The sequence below is a fragment of the Sminthopsis crassicaudata genome, chromosome 4 (assembly GCF_048593235.1).
Source record: "Sminthopsis crassicaudata isolate SCR6 chromosome 4, ASM4859323v1, whole genome shotgun sequence".
Classification (NCBI taxonomy): Eukaryota; Metazoa; Chordata; class Mammalia; order Dasyuromorphia; family Dasyuridae; genus Sminthopsis; species Sminthopsis crassicaudata.
The window spans coordinates 174,106,436-174,124,208 of NC_133620.1; the positions used below are offsets into that span (position 1 = coordinate 174,106,436).

Consider the following 17,773-nt stretch of genomic DNA (forward strand, 5'->3'; position numbering starts at 1 on the left):
TATATTTTTCAATCGGGACAATTTGTTTTGCTTGACTATATTTTCTACAAGAGTCTCTTGCTCCCTGTCCTTTGTCTCTACTTTTTGACATTTGGGAAGAGAAGATGGGAAAGATAGAAAATGCATTTTTATTACTTAAAAAATGTAAATTAAAAAATTATAGAGATAGGATTAAATATGTATCAATTTGTCTTGGTGTCTAATTTAGCAACACAAAGAGAGGTGGTATGAATAAAGATTTATCCTTGATGGCAGAAAAACCTAGGTTCAAGTTTAACATACCTTGGTTATGTGACCCTTGATTTCATATCACTTAATATCTCAGTGGTCTAGGAAAGTCTCTAAGATTGAGCTGAAGAGAAAGTGCTCACCAGAATTGTTAGGGGAAGTTTCCCTATCTAAGTGCTTTTATACCAATAGAAATACAAATTAACTTTCCATCCCTATGCTCATAGAAAAAGTCTAGGGATAGAGATCTTGTATGTTTTTGGAAGGTGTTTCTGTGGCCTAACTCTAAGGTACTATAGAACTTTCAGGAACTCTTTGAGAGTTTATGAGTCTTTGATAGTTCATAAGGAATAGACTAAATTCCTGGAAAGAGATAGGGAATGCCCAAAGTGACTGCTTAAATGTCTAGCTGGTTGAATAGCCCTGAATCTAGTCCCAAGGTTTCAATTAGCTTTAAAAGTGACCAGTGTCTTGAATGATTTTGTGCATTGCCATAAGCATCCACTCTTAATAGCCAGGTTAAGGACATGAAAAAGTAGAACAGATGGACAAAGAGGAGGAGTTTTTCCTCACTCTTTATTTCCTTCCTCACTATAATATTTCATGATAGTGACAGGACATATCTAAGATCAAAAGAAGTTCTAGACCCCAGATTCTTTCTCTTATGTGAGGACAGCAAAATTATGATTTATTATCAGGAAATGTTTGATTTGTATATTTATTTTATATCTTTACATATCTGGGGTTGCATGAAAATTTCTTGGGCCAAAAGGTGTTGCGAGTGGAAAAAGTTTAAGAACTCTGCTCTAAACCACAATATAACTGAGGTAGGAACAATTCAGTTCACGAAAAAACATGACAAAAGAAAGAATAAATTTTGAAGCACAGAAGAATGAAATTTCATGTATTTTTCACAAGGTTTAAATAAAAAAAAAGTTTAAGTAAAATACATTTCAGAATTATGTTCAAAATAGTAAAAATAAATTAATTGAGTGAAGAGATAACATATTTGGTCTTTCTAATTCCAAAACTTAATTTTAGGCTTGACTCAATAGCAACCCTTTAATAAATACAGGTCAAATTGAAAGGTTATGTCATATCCTAAAAATGTACAAAGAGAATCTAGTGGAGAGGATGACTACTGTGTTCAATTCTCTCAGAATGAAGCTACAATCACAAAGGCAGGCAAGCAACAATTTTTAGAGTGTGCCAGGCACAAAGATCAAACATTTCTAGACAATATCAAATACACAACAGAAAAGCAAGCAAGAGATGTGGGAATATCAGGTAGGAGTCAAAAGGGTACAGAAAAATTTGCTTTGATGGTGAGATGTACCACAAATTACTTCTGATAACTTACAGCAACTTAATAATTCTAAGCACTGGGAACACCAAACTCTATTTGCTAAGACCAGACAGACTGACTCTTTCCTTCTCTCTGGTTCTATGCTTTAGAGCCATATAATTGTCTGCTTCTTCCAACACATATTTAAACATTTCCCCTAGAGTAGCACTTTCTCTGTACACCTTCCTCCCAGAGGGGAATATCCTGTGCCTGCCAAGTGCTAGTATCTTTTGCTTAGCAAATAGTAAAATCATTAACACATAACAGAAATTAAAAACTGTCATAAACCATAGAGCTGGAAGGGACCTCAGAGGTCATCTGATATTCTAACAACAAAACACCAAGAAGAAAATTTTTACTGAAAGATTGTGAAATTCTTGTTGGGGAATTATTTTTGAGGGGATCATCCTCACTTTACAGATTAGGAAACTGAGACCTGAATAGTTTTAGTGACTTGCTCAAGATTGTATAGATGGCTAATGTCAGAGATGGGATTTGAACTCATTTCCCCCAACTCTAAGTTTAGTACTCTTTTCACTGACGCATACTAAATGAAGATGAAAGGCTGTTTCCAAGTGTCACATAATTAAAAATAAGTTTAAAAGATAAAACTGAATTTGTCTGGTTGTTTGCTGGACAAAGACAAATAAGTTACTGTGACTATAAAATGGAATTCTTCCAATGACCCATTTTCTACAGACCATAAAAACCATAGACCAAAAAAAACCAAACCAAAAAAAAAATCCACCAACTATTATATTCACTATGAAACTGAAGTAGTTACTAGTATAGAACATACAATATTGCTGGAATTATTCTGCAACTATTACCATAAGTGACTTTAGTAACACTGCATCATGCAGGCAGGCCTTAACATGTAAAACAGACTTTAATCTAGACATTGAAACTGTTTGTTTAAAACTCAGCACAAATTTTGGCAACAATGTTCAAAATAATATAAAAGATCCCAAGATAACATGCATATATACATTTTAACTCTTCAAAAGTGAATTAAAACCTAATATAATAAAGAAGACAATTATAAGTTTTATAATGAATTCTATGGTAAAACTCATTCCAAATGCTAGCTCTGAATGGGAAAACCAGAACTCAACTCTTCTTTTTCTGCATAACTTTTCAGTCATAGTGGGTGAGTCAGAGTGATGGGCAACTAAATGGTGGTACCGAAAGTACTCCAGCCTTTTGAGGGGTGTAGATAGAGGAGACAAAATTCTATTAGTCAAAGGAAGAAATTTGGCCAGGATGGTCATTCATATGTTTTGTCTACTGTGTTAGATCTTTGACATACGTCATAAGATGAAGAATATCAAAATAATTTACCCTTCCTTAATTTAAATCTAGCTTTAGACACTTACTATATGACCCTAGGCAAGTCACTTAATCCTGTTTGCCATAGTCTCAGATCTATAATATGAGATGGAGAAGGAAATGGCAAATCATCCAGTATCTTTGCCAGGGAAACCTCAAATAGAGTCAAGAAGAATCAATTGTGATAGTAAATGACTGAACAATAACAAATGTATCTTAAAAAAAAAACTCATTCTATTTTGTTTAAAATGCATTTTTAAAACAACAACTTGTTTACAACATACTGGGACAAAACAAGATCCACTCTTATCTCATGGATGTGCTTCAGTGCTACATTAAAAAATAAATCCTTCCTTAAAGTAGTCAGACACTACTGAAATAAATCTGATCGTGCTTCTTATTTGCAGAGAATTCTTGCTTAATACTAGGCCTTTGACCTGGTGTAAATTTTCAAAATCTTACAATATGAAAGGTTATTTTCAGACACTATGTGAAATGAATCTGATTATGCATCTTATCTGTAGATAATTTTTCCTTAACACTAGCCCTTTAGCAGGTCTAAGTTTTCAAAACCTTACTACACAAAAGGTCATCTTCTTTCCTTTCTAATACTTCCTATTACAAAAACAACACAATATTTTATGAACTGATACAAAATAATTTCAAGTTTCAGTTTGAACTATAAATGAATTTGCTTCCAGCAGATATATTTTATATTGTCTATAGATTGGACTATATGGTCTCTAAGGGGTCTTAAGATTTACAAAGTCTATGATTCTCTTAGTGAATTAAGATTGGGAGAAGGGAGAGAGGGAATCTATGGGTCTAATGACTTGAAAAAGTATTTGCATGACCACTTTTTCTACCACTTAAATATAATTTATAAGAATATCTTCAATAATTTAACCTACTTAAAAAAAAAACTTTCATTTTTGGGGCACTTAGGTGGTGCAGTGGATAGGGCACTGGCCCTGGAATTAGGAGGACTAGTGTTACATACAAGTTCACTTACTAGTTGTGTGACTCCAGAGGCAAGTCACTCAACTCTGATTGTCTCTAACAAAACTAACTAAACAGAAAACTTTACTTCTTGAAAATATTGTCAGTATACAATTTTCATAGACTTTGTCATCTAAGTTCATTATACAAAATTCTTAGGACCTGTGGGAGGAAATCAGAATATTATTCCCTTCAAAGGGAAGGAGAAAACAAGGTAAGGAAGGAGGAAGGAAAGAAAAAAAGGGAGAGAAGGAGGTAAGGAGGGAAAGAAGGATGGAGGAAGGGAGAAGGAAAAGGGAAAAGAGGAAGGAAGGAGGAATGGAAGGAGGGAGGGAGGAAAGGAAGGAAGGAAAGAATACCTGTCAGATTACTGCTTAAATATTTTTCCCAAGATTATTTTTCAAGGCTACAATGGTTACATATTTCCTTACTCAGAGACATATATATCTCATACTTCACATTTATAGAAGCATATGATTTCAGTGCTGAAAATAATTTTCCATTTAGTTTCAACAGCAAGAGGGAAAACTAAGAGATATGAAATGACTTGCCTAAGATCACCTAGAGAGGTATAGCGGATCTAGGACTGGGACTTAGATCTTTCTAAGATCATAAGAAATTTCAAATAACTTGGATAATAGCTGGAGACCTGGAAAGTAACTTAGAAACCATTTAGTCCAATCCACAAAACTGAAGATCAGGTTAAGATACCTGTCCCAGTTATGCAAGGAACAAACAGCAGAGCCATAATTTGGACAAATTTTCTGAATCTAAATCCAACTCTGGAATTTTTATATTTTCCAGAAATTACAAAACAAAATCTAAATCTGAGAGCAATATAGTTAGAAATGGCACACGCAATAGTTTTTTTCCCCCCCATTTGTTTTAGACAAATGGTAATAGAGAATTTTTGATACACCTGTACTACCATCATCATTTCATGGTATCTGAAGTTTTTCTGCTATACGTTTTAATCTACAATCAGTTTTAATAGGAATTGCACACATGTTGAACTGAAAAGAAAAAGTTTAACACAGATCAACTCAGTCTTAAGATTATGCCCTTTTTAATAAAATTCAATGGAAATAGAGAATTTTTCAAACCTTATTTAAAAACTAGATTAATTTTAAAAATATGTCCAAGGAAAATTTCCAGTTTTGCATTGTTATCAACATACCTTTCTCGAGGAACTGCAAACCAGTACTCTGGTTGCTTTCTTCTCTTGCCGAATTGCTGTACCATTGTTGTGCTATGAGTCGCAAAGGATTTTCGCATAGGTTTTCCCACTTTGATACACAGAAACATTGGTGGTGTTTTGCTCTTCTCCTCTTTTGATGGAAGCATATCTGAACCATGTTAAAACAATTTTTTTTTAAAATCCAAATATTCTACTAATGATATATAATAACATTGCAGTTTTGTAGCTTGAGTAAAATAACAAATATTTTAATTAAGGAGTTAACAGAGACTGTTTACACAAAGTGATTTTAAAAGATCTTGTATAGGATAAAGACTTCCAATAACTTAATTACACATATCAGATTATTATGAAGGACATTTTGGTAGCACTAAAAATGAAGTTCTTTTTTTCTTCCTAACAGTAGGATTTAAATTCTCTCTAAAAACACCTACGATAGCAATATGATTAATTTATATTTTTGATAGGTGTGCAAACTATTTCAATATTGTTTTACAAAGATTCATCTGAAAGATTAATAAAAAGTAAGGGAAAATGAAGAAATAAAATGTATAAATGCTATATGTATTCACATATGTTTTTATGAACAATATCTTATCTACTAGAAATAAAAGAACTACCTGTGGATACCCCTCAGCACTTGTGGTATGATACCCCAAGTAGCAGTTCATTTGCCCTGATTAAAGATCTCAATTTTGTTGTGAAAAAAAGAAAAAAGAACTTCCTGGATTAGATTATAAAGCTAAATAGATAAAATCTAAATGGACTAATATAAACTCTTTGAGGGCAAGGATTCTTTCATTTATTTGTATTTCCAGTGTTAATAAATGTTTGTTGAATATTGAATAAAAATATTGCTTGTGAATAATGATAAGATTATGGCCTACTTCATAAGATGAAAGGAACATAAATACAGAGTTAGAAGGGATCTGAGAGCAGATCTACTCCTAGCTCTTCATTTTACAGATGGAGAAACTGAGATCTAGGAAGGCTAAGTGATTATCTCAAAAACACATGGTTAGTGACTGTCAGAGATGAGATATTGTATTACAATAGTATACATTGTCCTTTTGCACTGCAGAATTGAAAAAAGTTTTCAGAAACCATTTTATACCCTTTTTAGATCCAAACTAATCAGCCAAAGTTCCTTGAGAGGTCAAAACCAAATTCCCCTCCCATTTCTCTGTCTCTCCCCATTCCTATCCAACAACAGTAACTTCCTTCCATCCTAGGAAAGTTTATTTTAAATCCAGCATCAATATATAAACTCATTTCTTAATCCTAATTGATAAGATGCTCTATTAGACATATAAGAATCTCTTTCAATATTGACTTTGAGCACTTGGAACATTAAGCAGACAGACAGATACATACACACATATATACTCTTACCTTCAATGGGTACCTGAATTCTCTTTAACAGCCACAATCTGATTTCTGATTTACTATCCACCTGTGCCCCTTGGCAGCCCTTGTCCAGAGAGGATTCCAATGAGGCATTCAGAGACTCTTTAACAATCCTCTCTTCTGTAGATGGACCCATTTGTGATGAAAATGGCTCTTTGTCATGGCCTTTACCTGGCTTTTTGTTGCCTTCAACAAGTGGTTCATTTGCCTGAGGAACTGAGCTACTAAGAGTAATATCTATGCCTAAGGGAAGATTGCTTTTGCCATCACTAATTTCTGCTTTTTCTAAATTTTCAAGTAACTGTGACCCTTCCTTGTTTTTATTAAGGTAAAATTCAATAAGTTTGACTTTATCTAGATCTTCATGGAGGTTCAATATTGATTCTACCTTATTTTGAGAAGAAATGGCATACTTGTTGCCTTCGGGGCCTAAATCTTGTTTCTCACAAGTTTTTAAATCCAGAGCACCTTTTAGCTCAGTATCATACTCTGTTCTTGAAAGATTCAATTCTGGCTGGTCCAATATTTCTAAAGTGGAACTTGTCTCTCGTAATCTGGTCTTTCTAGACTCCTTTGAATCAAGACAAAGGCAATCCTTTGGAGTATTCTTTTTGTCACCTCCACCCTCAGTTTGGGAGGAAAGTTCTTCCAGGTCAACAAAATCATCATCATCTCCTAAAAAGGAGTTTTCTTTGGTTCTAGACTCCATTGTAATTTTTGCTTTGGAAGATTCCTTAATGTCAGCAGTTATTGTAGACAATTTGTTAGGTTCTTCCTTGGAAGTTCCCAAGGTCTCTGTTTCCCTTAGAATGGAATTACCAAAGGGCTTAAGAAGATTATAATCTGTTGACTTTTCCAAAGGTTTTACTGACTTGGAAATTAGGGGAGCAATGGTTTCTCCATTCTGCTGTCTTTTTTCTTTGTTGTGAGATTTGAATTTACTGAATGGATTTATATCCTTCTCGGAAGCCAGGTCCTCCCACTCTCCAGGCCTGTACAGAGGACAAAGATCCTGTGGTAGGTCACTGTCAGGAAGAAATGGTGGATGCACATGGAATGTTAAAAAATAAAACAAAAACCAAAATGGAGGAAAGATTAAAAGAAAAAAAAAAACACCAAATGGACCCAACAAAAAAAAAGATAACTAAAATATGTTAAAATGATTTTAGAAAGATGAATTTAAATCAAGAAATAATAACATCTTCAAAATTAAACATAAGGCAACTAAAACAATTATGTTAAGAAAGAAAAATGGTGTTGTGCATCTTAGTGGAAATGTGTGAATGATTTTTGAAGTCATATTTGACAAATGCAGAACAAGAACTGTACTTCTAGATTTCCTAAAGGATAGGGCAGGGAGGGAAAATATTGGGATGGGAAAAAAATACTAAATACTTTTTCTTGATAAATACTCTAAAAACTATTATCAATTTTTTATGCCTCATTTACTGAGTAAATGTTACTTGAATCATTACTATATAATTAACACAAGAACATTGCTAAAATCCTTTGCAATCAATCAATAGCATTTATTAAGCACCTACTAGACACTAGGTTCCAAGGGATAAAAATGAAGCAATAATTGTCTTCAAGGATATACAATTATGTTATGCTACACAGCAATATCATAAATAACATTTCCCACAAATGGACTTCCCTGTAATAAATCTCCTTGGGTGTAATATAATTTGGGGCTACTTACTACTTAGATTTATGTTGTAGTGAAGTATTAGAAAACAGCTGTAGTTGTAAAGACTTTCAGAAAAAGTACCTGCTTATCAATTGTCTGATACATTTATAAAATTCATCTAAGTTTGCTAACTACCAATTTTTTTTAGTGGGGGTATTCATATATAAAGTGCTACTGCAATAAAGTAATTTCATGGCAATAGTTTATGTTGCTGAAATCCCATGTTATTTGGATATTATCAAATGTTGCTTTTAATAGATTCTTTACTATAGAGAATATAATGTACATTCTCTATATCACATATAAAGAATTTGCTTCTATAAAAACAGTAACTATACACTTCTTTATCCTGGTATTCTTTTCTCCCCAATTTACTTTAATTATTAAAAACAGATAATTTAAATGGGAAACTACACATAGCATGAATCTGAAGAAAATGTGCCACTGTAACTTCACTTTCCATTTCCTCCAGAATCAGATATAAAATATAGTGAAGAGGAAAAGAAGCTATTTTCAGAAGATATAGTTTTATTTGTAAAGGATTAGAACAAATACAGATAATATTAGCTTTTTCCAACAATGGCAAAATGATAAATCAGCCAAAAAAGTATTATTAATCTAAGATCTTTTAAGGCAACTAGTTCATACATCTACAATACAAGCTGGAAGTCCAACGCTCATTGGCATATCAGACTTTTGAAACTACAAATGCATTTTCCTATCACCCATTATGTCATAAGATGGATGGGTTCCCAGGCTAGCCTTCCAAAGTTTATATAACTCATTAAGTACTTGAAATACTGTATCTGGACTAAGACTATATTTGAATAATCTCTGGCATTACCAAAGTACTTCCACATACATGATCTTATTTGATCTTCAAGTAAGTTGGGTAGAGGTGTTAATATTGCCATCTTGTAGTTAAGAAAATATAGATAAGAAAGAAGTATTAATAGGTTAAGTAACTTGTTCACGGTTATATAGGAACTAAACAGAACAAGGACTCAAGTCCTCATATCTCATGCTGTACTACTATTACTATCCACTATTAGATTGTAATCACCATACTGAACCACATTTCTAAGAATAAAACTATTCAGATGATTGACAACCCAATTCTAGCTGCATGAGTTGCAGCTTTGATGTCAGGGCCTAGGCAAAGAGAGCATGAAAAGCTTTTGACTAGGTTTTTTTCTGTCTCTTATAAACTATAACATAGAAAGTGGGCTCTGAGTTTCTTCCCATAATTCTTGTGCCCAACCAGAGATTATATATGCCCTTCTGGAGTTTTCCTAAGCATTTTTATTGTTAAAGTATAACAGAAGAAAACCAGAATTTCATAAAGCCTCAGAAATCTGAGGATCAAAGTCATTCCTGGCATTTGTTGCAGTATACATTGGGCTAAATGATCTTCCTTAGTTTTTGTTTGCTTTAAAGCTATATTTTCAGTCTGATGTTTGAGAGTCAGAATTTCTCAAGTTTTTATTCTGTACTTTCCCTTTAGGAAGGTTCTCATATCTCCCTCCCTACATTCAATTTAGGAAACACAAATACAATAATGGTGAATGTTTGGATATACAAAGAACAAAAGGTACAATCCTAGATTGTTTCCAGTTTTCTAACTCCACAAAAAGAGAATTACTCTATAGTGAGGATATTAGTGTTTTGAGGTATGAAAGTGAGATGATAGGTAGGCACTGCATAGGTACAATATGAAAAGTTACCTTTCCTTTCTGACCATGAATCTTCAAATGATCTAGAACTACAATAAATCTAGAAGAAGGATCAGGGTTCTATAGATAAAAAGGAAAAAAGTAGATTCCTACACAGTATCTATTATACTGAAGAAGAAGGAAATCATGAGGAGGAAGCTATTTGGCAAGAACGGCTTTATATGGAAAGGTAAGTTGAGAATAGGACAATTAGATGGCCTAGTTGATAGAGTGCTGGATCCTTGAGTCAAGATGATTCTTTTCATACCTGGAAATGACTAAGCAAAAGTTTGGAGTATTCCTGGTTATTGAGAGGAAAATTCTATTAATTTTGCTGAAAGATTTATATTAAGAACAACCATTTTTCCCATTGTTTTTAGCCCTTATTTAGTTAATAAACTGAAGTTTTTCAGCTGAATCCTTTTCTTCTTTCTTAACTCAATTTTGCTTATAAAGTAAGCTGTTATTTGAGAGAAAGAAGATAGAAAATGAATGTATATATTCTTTTCTGGTTCTCTTTTGAAGGCATAACTATTTTTATCTTTTCCTTTTACTCCATATTGTTTACCACAATTGCCTGGGACATAGTAAGTACTTAATAAAATCTTGTTGATTGATTTTTTTCCCCCTTTTTCTTCCTGGTTCATTAATTTTGTTATTTTTTCTTCTTCTGATATTTCAGTTTTATTCTTAAAAACATTAAAAAACTGAGAAGTTCAGATACAAAGACTCTCAATATGCTGTGGAATCTATTATACTTCTTTGTAATACCAAATTCTGTTTTTCTTCCTTTGCATTTCTAAGTATATTACAATCCCCCCAAAATAAAGAATTCCTCTTACGATGGCAATGCATCTTTAATCTTCATGTGGGAGATATCATTGTAGAGTGCAATGGAAACAACTTCTTCCATGGGACAGATGAGCCCATATTCTTCACATCCATTCTCAATGACCAGAGGATCAGACTTGTGAGGATCAAACATGATATTGTTAGGTGTGACTATCATGACACCACCAACTACACCCTTAAAAGAAAAGGAAAAGAAAGAATTAAACCTATTGGCATGTAGACTTCTAACTACCATGACAAGGCTTTTTATTAATACATATTAATATCACAATTCTTCCAAGTATAGTACAACCCCCATGCTTTCCTTTATTAGGATATCTTAAGAAACACATTTAAGATTTTAAAAAATATAATATTAGATGTGGCACTTATAATAGAAACTCACTGAACTCAGGATGATGAGATCTTTTAGTAATAGCTTTGTCTTTACTTGTTAACAAAAATTAACAAAACATTAACATTTTGTTGAGTTTTTATTTTCTGAGCTTTGAATTAATTAATTTTAACCTTAAAATTCCATGATCACAAATTAGTTCATTACAGTCATCAAACATCAAGAGTAAACATTGCTCTCTTTACAATGCCCATGTTTTCTTCGGCTTTTTTCAAGCGCCAGCTAAAACTCTCACCTTTCACAGGAAAATCTTTCCTAATCCTCCTGAATTCTAGTGCTCTCTTCTATTATTTCCAATTTACCCTTTATACAGCTTGTTTGTATGTAATTTTCTGCATGTTTTTCTACCTCTTTATACTGTGAGCTTCTTGAGAACAGGAATTGTTTTTTGGTGTTTTGTTTTTTTAATCTCCAGCACTTTGTATAGGAAATGATTAATAAATGTTTATAATGATTGACACAATGTATCAGAACCATAGCTACTATGAAAAGTACAATATAAAAGAGGGCTACAATTTTTTTTTAAACTCAGAAAGACAAGTTAATTTTGTCATCTGACCACAAAGCAAAGTAGTAACTTGTTTACAAATGAATATTCATCAGTTTGTCCAACTAAATAGGCATTTATCAAGAACCCAGCTTCTCAAATGGATATTCATAACCCCATTTGGGATCTTGTAACTGAATGGGGAGAATAACAAAATTATGATATATTATCAGTACATTTTTCTTGGTATACCTAGAGAAAATTAGTCCTATAAAGATTAAGTGTTTTTTCCAAAGAGTTGCCATTTGAACCCAAATCCTTTAACTTCAAATCTAGAACTAATTAGATGGGGAAAAACCCCCCAAAACTTCACTAGATAAGAGGAAAGGTAACAAAGTAAAATAATATACAAAAAGTTAAAGCTACTTAAGCATAAAATCTTCCCTTTTCCTGGTTCTTCTGAAGAAAGACAACTGGTAGATATCATTATTCCCTTAATACATCTAAACTAAAAGGAAGGGAAGATCAAAAAAGTTCAAATTAAGTGAGGTCTACAATCTACCTGTTGAGAAAGTAGGTTGATGCTGATTTATAAGCATAGTTTAGAATCCATTAAGGATACTAAATGATATCAACAAGGCTGGCTCTTTTTTTTTTTTTTTTTTTTTAAACAGGAATTTTAAAGGCAATAAAACAGATAAAATGATTTGTCTAAGGTGGCTCAAAGCCACTTCTCCCAACTAATTTGAGCCACTTCAAGAAGAGAAATGCAAGAAATTCAATAGAGCATAACTATTTCATAACATTTCAGTAATGTTGTGAGCTACAGAACCTTTGGACAGAATTTTGATTATTCTTCAGTTCTAATCATCTCCATCACACTTTTACTTTTAATACTTATTCCCCCAAACAACCACAAATGCTACTTACCTTGCCATCTGTGAAATAACGACAATTCATTTTTAAAAATTTTACAACTACTGGTTCATCTTCTTCAGAGGTGGAGGATAGGACTCTCTCAATTGGTTTTAAGGCTTTTCTTGCTAAGTCAGCATCCTTTAAAAGGCAAACATTTCAAAAATTAAAAAAAAAAAGAGTGAAAACAATTTCCCCTTCATTTTGTTTTGAAAATTCAAAACAGCCCTAAGTTAAATAAAATAAAATTCTACCCTATTTCCCTATATTTAACCTGATTCATTTCAATTTAAAATGAAAAAAAATTACAAATATACTACCATCTTTTCAAAATGAAATATGAATAGTAATTTTTATTTATTTTTTAAAATAAAAAAAACAAATGGCATCTCACAAGAATTGATTAAATGCTTCCATAATTATATTAATATGAATTTAGCAGATTTTTAACCCCTTAATCATCTATAATCGATCATTTTTTCTTTCCACAGTTTTTATGATTCTCTTATCTAAAATCTCATAATGTACTGCTTAAACCAATTTTCACCTTCTTACTAGGGAAATGTGAATGTAGTCTTATTAAAATTAGGACACTGAAGTATAAAACTATGCAAGAAAACAGTTCCTAATAATATATGTAACGTGATTCTTGGTTAGATGATATACCTACAGGAAGTTTATCATATTCTGCATCTGATGATGAAGGAGAAATAGTAGCACCAGGACTTGATGAAGTTAACCTTAAAGTACTGGAAGGAAAATCAGTATCTGGCACAAAAAGGACCTGAGAACAGGAATTAGGAATATGTTAAGTATGCAATTCAGTGTTGAGTTCAGTGATTACTTACTAAGTGCTATATTGTTCATAAAAGATCAGTATAAACTGGCTTAGTCAGAGCAATTTTCATAGAGGGGTGAGGATTATTCAAGAAATAAGTTACCAAAAACTGAAACTTTAAGATGAGGCCAAAAATGAAATATAAAAATCCATATGCTGTATTTTTCCCAAATGTAAGAATTATTTTTTGGTTAAATTAATATGTTCCTACTGTCTACCATCTTTAAGCTCATGAGTCTACTTATTTTTGTTAATCAAAATTATAAAATCATAGCAGTGTGCTATTTTCTATTATGGCTCATGGGTCACATAAAGCTTTTCAGAGCTCATCATGTAGACTTTGGAAGAAGTATGGGGGGCAGGGAGGAATTACCAAAATTATACTATAATTGAGATATTAGATCATTTGAAGAAACTAAAATTTATATATATATATATATATATATATATATATATATATATATATATATATATATATATATATATATATATATATATATATATATGCATATAGCAAGTGATAGTCCTCTGTTGAATCACCAGTTGAGAAAACTTTTGGGAGTCATTACATTAAGCCAAATCCTATCATATAAAAAAAAAAATTAAGTGACATAATCTTAATAGTATTTTCAAATACTTGTATAAAAACTGGCAATGTGTTGTAAATGGAAGTATTCAAATAGAAACAAACTCTTAACTTATTAGTTTTATTAAGTATTTTAAAAGCTGTAAATCAGTTGTGAGGGGTAAAGGAAAAGTAACTGTAGCCTATTGTTAAGGATATTGGTTAACCAAAACAAAGCCAGGCTTAACCAAAACAAAGAAAATGCCAGTCTTGGTAAATATACCATACATTTCAGGACTAAATGTTCTATGAAATTTCTCAGAAGAGACCATTTGTCTTGAGGAAATATAATTAAGTTTTCTCACATTTTAGCACTAACCTGTCTGACACAACTAGTCAAAAGATAAGAATAAGGAACTAGTTAAGCTTCCTCAATGGATTTATTATCTATATAGTACTCATTTCTAGGGAGTGTAACACTTATAATCTTAACATTTGAGGAAAAAAAGATTGAACCTTACTTCTGTACTCAGTAAAAAGCATTTAGAAAGTGGATCTCTAACTTACAGTAAGTTCATCCAAAATGTATAAAATCATAATAATACTAAAAATAATTACCTGGCCTGGAACAATAGTGTGTGTGAAAAGCTTATTCAATTCCACAAGCTTGTTTGGAGTGATGTTAAATTTCAATGCTATTGTATTAAGTGTATCTTGGCTTCCAGCCTAAAAAAAATTCAAGGCAAAAAGTCAACATATTTTTGATAGAGAACTTTTATCTTTTTGAAATATCAATATAAGCCACAGCAATACTTATGTAATAATATACTCAAGAGAACAAGAAGATTCTTCTCCCTCTTAATTTCTAAAGATAATACCTCAAATCAAATCATTTAACATGATCCAATTCAGTGCTTCTGGACTTTTTAAAACCAAGGGTATATTTATACCTTTCTTAATTTTCTTTGACATGATTTGGGAGAAGGAAAAAGGTGAAGCACACACAGAGGCAAGTAACAATTGATAACCAGTATGTCCATCCTCCTTGGGCTTCCCCATGGTAACTTAAAATAGAGATATTTGTCATCAAATTTCTTAGGGGTGGCATAGAACTTTTTTACTTAGGGTTACAAATTTACAACATATAAAGGATTAGTTGAAACATTCTAGAAAGCAATTGGTAATTATGCCCCAAAGGCTATAAACTTGTCCATAATTTTTGACCCAACAATACTAGGTGCATTAAGGTCCTATGGAGATAAAAGAAAAAAGGAAATTACTTATTTATGGCTTATCTATTTATGGTAGCAAAGAATTGGAAACTGAGGGGATGGCCATCAGTGGGACAATGAATTAATAAGTTGTGGTATATGAATGTGATGGAATACTATTTTATTATAAAAATGAAGGAATTGGTTTTAGAAAAACCTAGGGAGACTTGTATGAACTGATGCAAAGTGAAGTGAGGAGAAGGCAAACAATCCAGAAAGCAATTGTAATATTGCAAAAATAATACACTTTCAAAGACTTAGTAAATCTTTTTTTTTGCATTTCAATAATACTAGCTTTTTATTTTCAAAATATATGCAAAGATAGTTTTCAACCTTCACTCTTGCAAAACCTTGTGTTCCAAATTTTTCTTCCTCCCTCCCTCCAACTCCTTCCCTAAACAGCAAGTAATTCAATGTATGTTAAACATGATGTACAGTTCTTCTATACATATTTCCACAATTATCATGCTACACAAGAAAAATTAGATTGAAAAAAATGAAAAAGAAAACAAAAAGCAAGCAAGCCACCAAAAAAGTGGTTGTGATCCACATTTAGTGCTCACAGTCCTCTCTCTGGGTACAGATGGCTCTCTCCACCACAAGTCTATTGGAACTGGACTGAATTACTTCATTGTTGAAAAAAAGCCATGTCCATCAGAACTGATCCTCATATAATTTTGTTGTTGCTGTGTATACAATGTTCTCTTGGCTTTACTCACTTCACTTAATATCAGTTCATGTAAGTCTCTGCAGGCCTCTCTGAAATCATCCTGCTAGTCATTTCATATAATACAGTAACATTTCATATACTATAATTTCTATAACATTCATATACCATAATTTATTCAGCCATTCTCCAACCAATAAGCATTCACTCAATTTCCAGTTTCTTTCCACTACAAAAAAGGATGCCACAACATTATTGCACATGTAGGTCCTTTTCCCTCCTTTATAATTTCTTTGGGATATAAGCCCAGTAGAAACACAGCTAGATCAAAGGGTATGCAGAGTTTGATAGCCCTTTGGGCATAGTCCCATATTGTTCCAGAATGGTTGGATTAATTCACAACTCCACCAATAATGTATTAGTGTCCCAGTTTTCCCACATTCCCTCCAACATTTGCCATTATATTTTTCTGTCCATGTTAGCCAATCTGAGAAGTATGTATGGTATCTCAGAGTTGTCTTAATTGGCATTTCTCTGATCAATGGTGATTTAGAGCATTTTTCATATGACTAGAAATGGTTTTAATTTCTTCTTCTGAAAATTAAGACTTATTAAATCTGATCAATACATCAGTCACTTAGAATTCCAAAGAACTCACAATGAAACATGATATCCCATCTATAGACAGAGAGCTGATGAATTCAGAGTGAATAGTGAAGCATATTTTTCTTTTCCTTCTTTTTCTTCCCTCTTCTCTCCTTCTTTCTTAATTAACCCTTTTCCCTTTTCTCCTTTACTTCCTCCTTCCCTCCCTTCCATTTTCCTTTTCTTCCTTCTTTCCTCTCTCTCTCTCTCTCCCTTCCTTTCTTCCTTTCTTTTTCAAATATGGCTAATGTGGAAAATTGTTTTGCATAATACATATTTGTAATAGGTTTTTGCTTCCTTTGCTTTTTCATGGAGCATGGGAGAAGATGAGAGAAGGAAAAATTTCAAACTAAAAAATGGTTTAAAGTATCTGTGGTTTAAAAAAGTTAAAAGGAAAAAGAATCACACCATGTACTATTTACAACTAAAGATTTGGCTATATTATATATATACATATATTTTAAAAAACTGGGAAAAGGATGAAGAAAAGAAAAACTATCCACTTTAAAAAAATTCTAGTTACTTAAATTATAGAAAGTCTGCTCATCCTAATTTTTTAAAAGAATGGATAGGCCTTTAAAGTTAAGTGATACTAGACCAAATCAATTTGCACTTGAGATAAGGACATGAAATTCTTATAAATTTGTTAAAGATGCAGTTGGAGGATATTCCTATTCATGTATGAGGTAACTCTAAGAACCATTGGTACTTCTGAGATTTTGTAAAATTTTTTCGATGGGAAGAAATGTATTCATCTGAAAAAATAATCAGAGACTGTAGGAGGTAAAAGAGTGATATAGAGAAGAGACCGATATATAGGGCACCCTGACAAAAGCAACTTTGGTGGGAATGCACATGAGATATATTCTAGAATCACAAGAAAATCCCAGATGTTGTGATGCATTATTTAGTTCTTATGCACACTGAAGTACTCAATAATGTACTTGAAGCTGAATGCTTTTCTTGATCATTGCTTAATAAAACTAGTGATGATATTTGAACTCTTGAAGAAGAATCACAAAATAAATATATAAAGAAAAGAATTTCTTGTCAAGATGTCTGACTGAATGTGAAGTATACAACTCCTTTAGCAAAACCCTGAAGTTTGCATGAAAGAGAAACAAGTAAATCCTTCCACATTTAGCTTCCTACCAAAAATAATTCTGCTTCAAGAATGGCAAACCATCTTATAAATGTGTCCTTCTTAGTCACAAAGAGGATCTCGTGATGC

General features: G+C 32.3%; 1 protein-coding gene across 3 annotated transcripts in view; it reads right to left on the minus strand.

Annotated features, from left to right (window-relative positions):
* The window catches only part of NCOA7 (nuclear receptor coactivator 7), a 166,234-nt gene that overhangs the window by 30,869 nt on the left and 117,592 nt on the right, over positions 1-17,773 (minus strand). For 2 of the 3 annotated variants that reach the window (XM_074309913.1, XM_074309915.1), the window contains 6 exons: positions 14,578-14,685; positions 13,227-13,340; positions 12,572-12,697; positions 10,751-10,935; positions 6,492-7,531; positions 5,079-5,247 (listed from right to left, as the gene is read on the minus strand). In XM_074309913.1, the coding sequence (XP_074166014.1) occupies positions 5,079-5,247; positions 6,492-7,531; positions 10,751-10,935; positions 12,572-12,697; positions 13,227-13,340; positions 14,578-14,685 (1,742 nt within the window). The remainder of the gene's footprint in view (positions 1-5,078; positions 5,248-6,491; positions 7,532-10,750; positions 10,936-12,571; positions 12,698-13,226; positions 13,341-14,577; positions 14,686-17,773) is intronic. The other variant, XM_074309916.1, reaches the window with a different exon arrangement.